The 1,863-nt window shown below is 38.7% G+C and overlaps 1 protein-coding gene across 2 annotated transcripts in view; it reads left to right on the top strand.

Moving 5' to 3' along the window:
• chrnb4 (cholinergic receptor, nicotinic, beta 4 (neuronal)) overlaps positions 1 to 1,863 on the top strand; it is a 12,149-nt gene that overhangs the window by 5,007 nt on the left and 5,279 nt on the right. The window contains exon 3 of one of the 2 annotated variants that reach the window (XM_014025545.1): positions 1,004 to 1,149. In XM_014025545.1, the coding sequence (XP_013880999.1) occupies positions 1,004 to 1,149 (146 nt within the window). The other variant, XM_014025544.1, reaches the window with a different exon arrangement.

Here is a 1,863-nt window from a genome sequence, read left to right as displayed (position 1 = left end):
ATGTAAACCTGCTGCTCCTGACGCTGAAATCGCGTTTGGTGTGAACGCACCATAAGAGAGTGAATGGTTGGTTGTCTCTATGTGTCCCTGTGATGGACTTGTGACTTGTCCAGGGTGTACCCCGCCCGTCCCACAGTGACTGTTGGATATGGGCACCAGTGGCCCCCCATGACCTTGAAAAAAAGGCAAGTAAAAGATAATGGATGGATGAAAGTTGGCCCACTTTCATGAGAAGAATGCATTAAACACAGTGACAAAAAGAGAAACTATAAAACTATTTCACAGTTAAAGTATTATATTTGGGGCTAGAAAAAATATTAAATGAGGGTCAGATTTGGCTCATGGGTCTTGAGTTTGACAGTCATCTGAAAACTTTTTTTTACGCATTATGTTTGATTTCAATGAGGTTTTTTTAAGGTGTATTGTTTCTTTGTGTTCATTTGTTTTGAGCCTAGYTGACCTGTTGGTTTTATGAGTGATTTAACTCAATGTATTTTATTGATGGTATTTCCTGTTTGTTTTTAATCAGCTATATGTTCAACATAAATAAAGCTGACATTCTTCTTCATTGGTCCCATTAGAACAAATCRCACCTGATTGAACTGTTACCCATGTGTTCACTAACTCAGCTTCTCCATGATATGTGGCTTCCACATGTAAAACAAATGAAATAAAAGGTGGTCCAGTTTATTCTGCTCCAGGAGAAAAGGAGCAGTCATCAGATTCAATCAAGCCCACAGCATCATTCATTAGAGATGGAGGGCTTTGTGCTCCATATTATCATTTAAAAAGTGCAGGGGATTTATTTTAACTACAGTTGTTACAAATGCACCAATCCTCCTTAAATATATACTTGAAAATAATTTGGAACCCTTTACAATATTGAAATGACTGATTTTATTCATTGAAATCTTCTGTTTTCCTAAAATTTCAGATTTTTTTTGTCAGCCTTTGTTAAAAAAAGGAGGAAGAAAATAATTATTTAACAATATTGTGTTACCAGGTAGCCTGAGCGCTGACTCAGAGGAGCGTTTAATGAACTGGTTGCTGGGAAAAGACCGTTACAATCCGCTCATCCGGCCCGCTGTGAACAGAACCGAGAGAGTCACTGTAAAGATTCAAGTATCCCTCGCACAGCTCATCAGTGTGGTAAGACAACAAATACCCCAACAATCAGGAAGTGTTCATTTGTGAATGTGAACAGAGATGGTAACAATGTGTTGTAGTGTCAAAGAACGAACAAGCGTTAAAAAAAGGCAGGATGAAGGAAGGAGATGATGGGGAGGACCAAGGAGCTGCAAACCTTTGCCGGGGTAATTAATTTCAAAGCAGCCTCTACTTCAGGGCCGTGCTTCTAAATGGATGGACGGCGTGGAAAATGGATCTGGTCAGCTGTGATCTGTGCCTTTGTCATGTCCGGATTGAAACTTCAGCAGGCTGGATTAAAAGGGGCCATAAACTTGTTTTTAGCCCCAGTGATAGAGGCTTGGTATTTGATTTACAGCAGAGACTTCCTTTCAGCTGCAGACCAAGACAGGAAGCTCATTCACAGCCTCACTTTACGAGTTTACATTACAGCCCTCAGAGTAAGTGTCATTTGGCATCGCTTTATCTGTAGAGGATGTTGTTTCAGAAATATGAAATCAACAAATATTTTCTGGTCTTAAAGCCTTTTTTTGGTGCATTTTGGCTGTTGCCATTTTCAAAATACACTAAAAAAGGTGGAACTGGCATCAGATTCTTCTAACTCACAAAAAACAATTCCCTTAATTTGAAATTTTATTAAAGGGACATTATTATGTGTTTCTCAGGCATAAATTTAAATACTATACCATAATAAAGTATCTATGTCACCTTTAGTTG

The sequence above is a fragment of the Austrofundulus limnaeus genome, unplaced genomic scaffold, assembly GCF_001266775.1.
Source record: "Austrofundulus limnaeus strain Quisiro unplaced genomic scaffold, Austrofundulus_limnaeus-1.0 Scaffold483, whole genome shotgun sequence".
In the NCBI taxonomy this organism is placed as follows: Eukaryota; Metazoa; Chordata; class Actinopteri; order Cyprinodontiformes; family Rivulidae; genus Austrofundulus; species Austrofundulus limnaeus.
The sequence above is the reverse complement of the archived record's forward strand: the minus strand, read 5'-3'. Positions and strand labels throughout refer to the sequence as shown.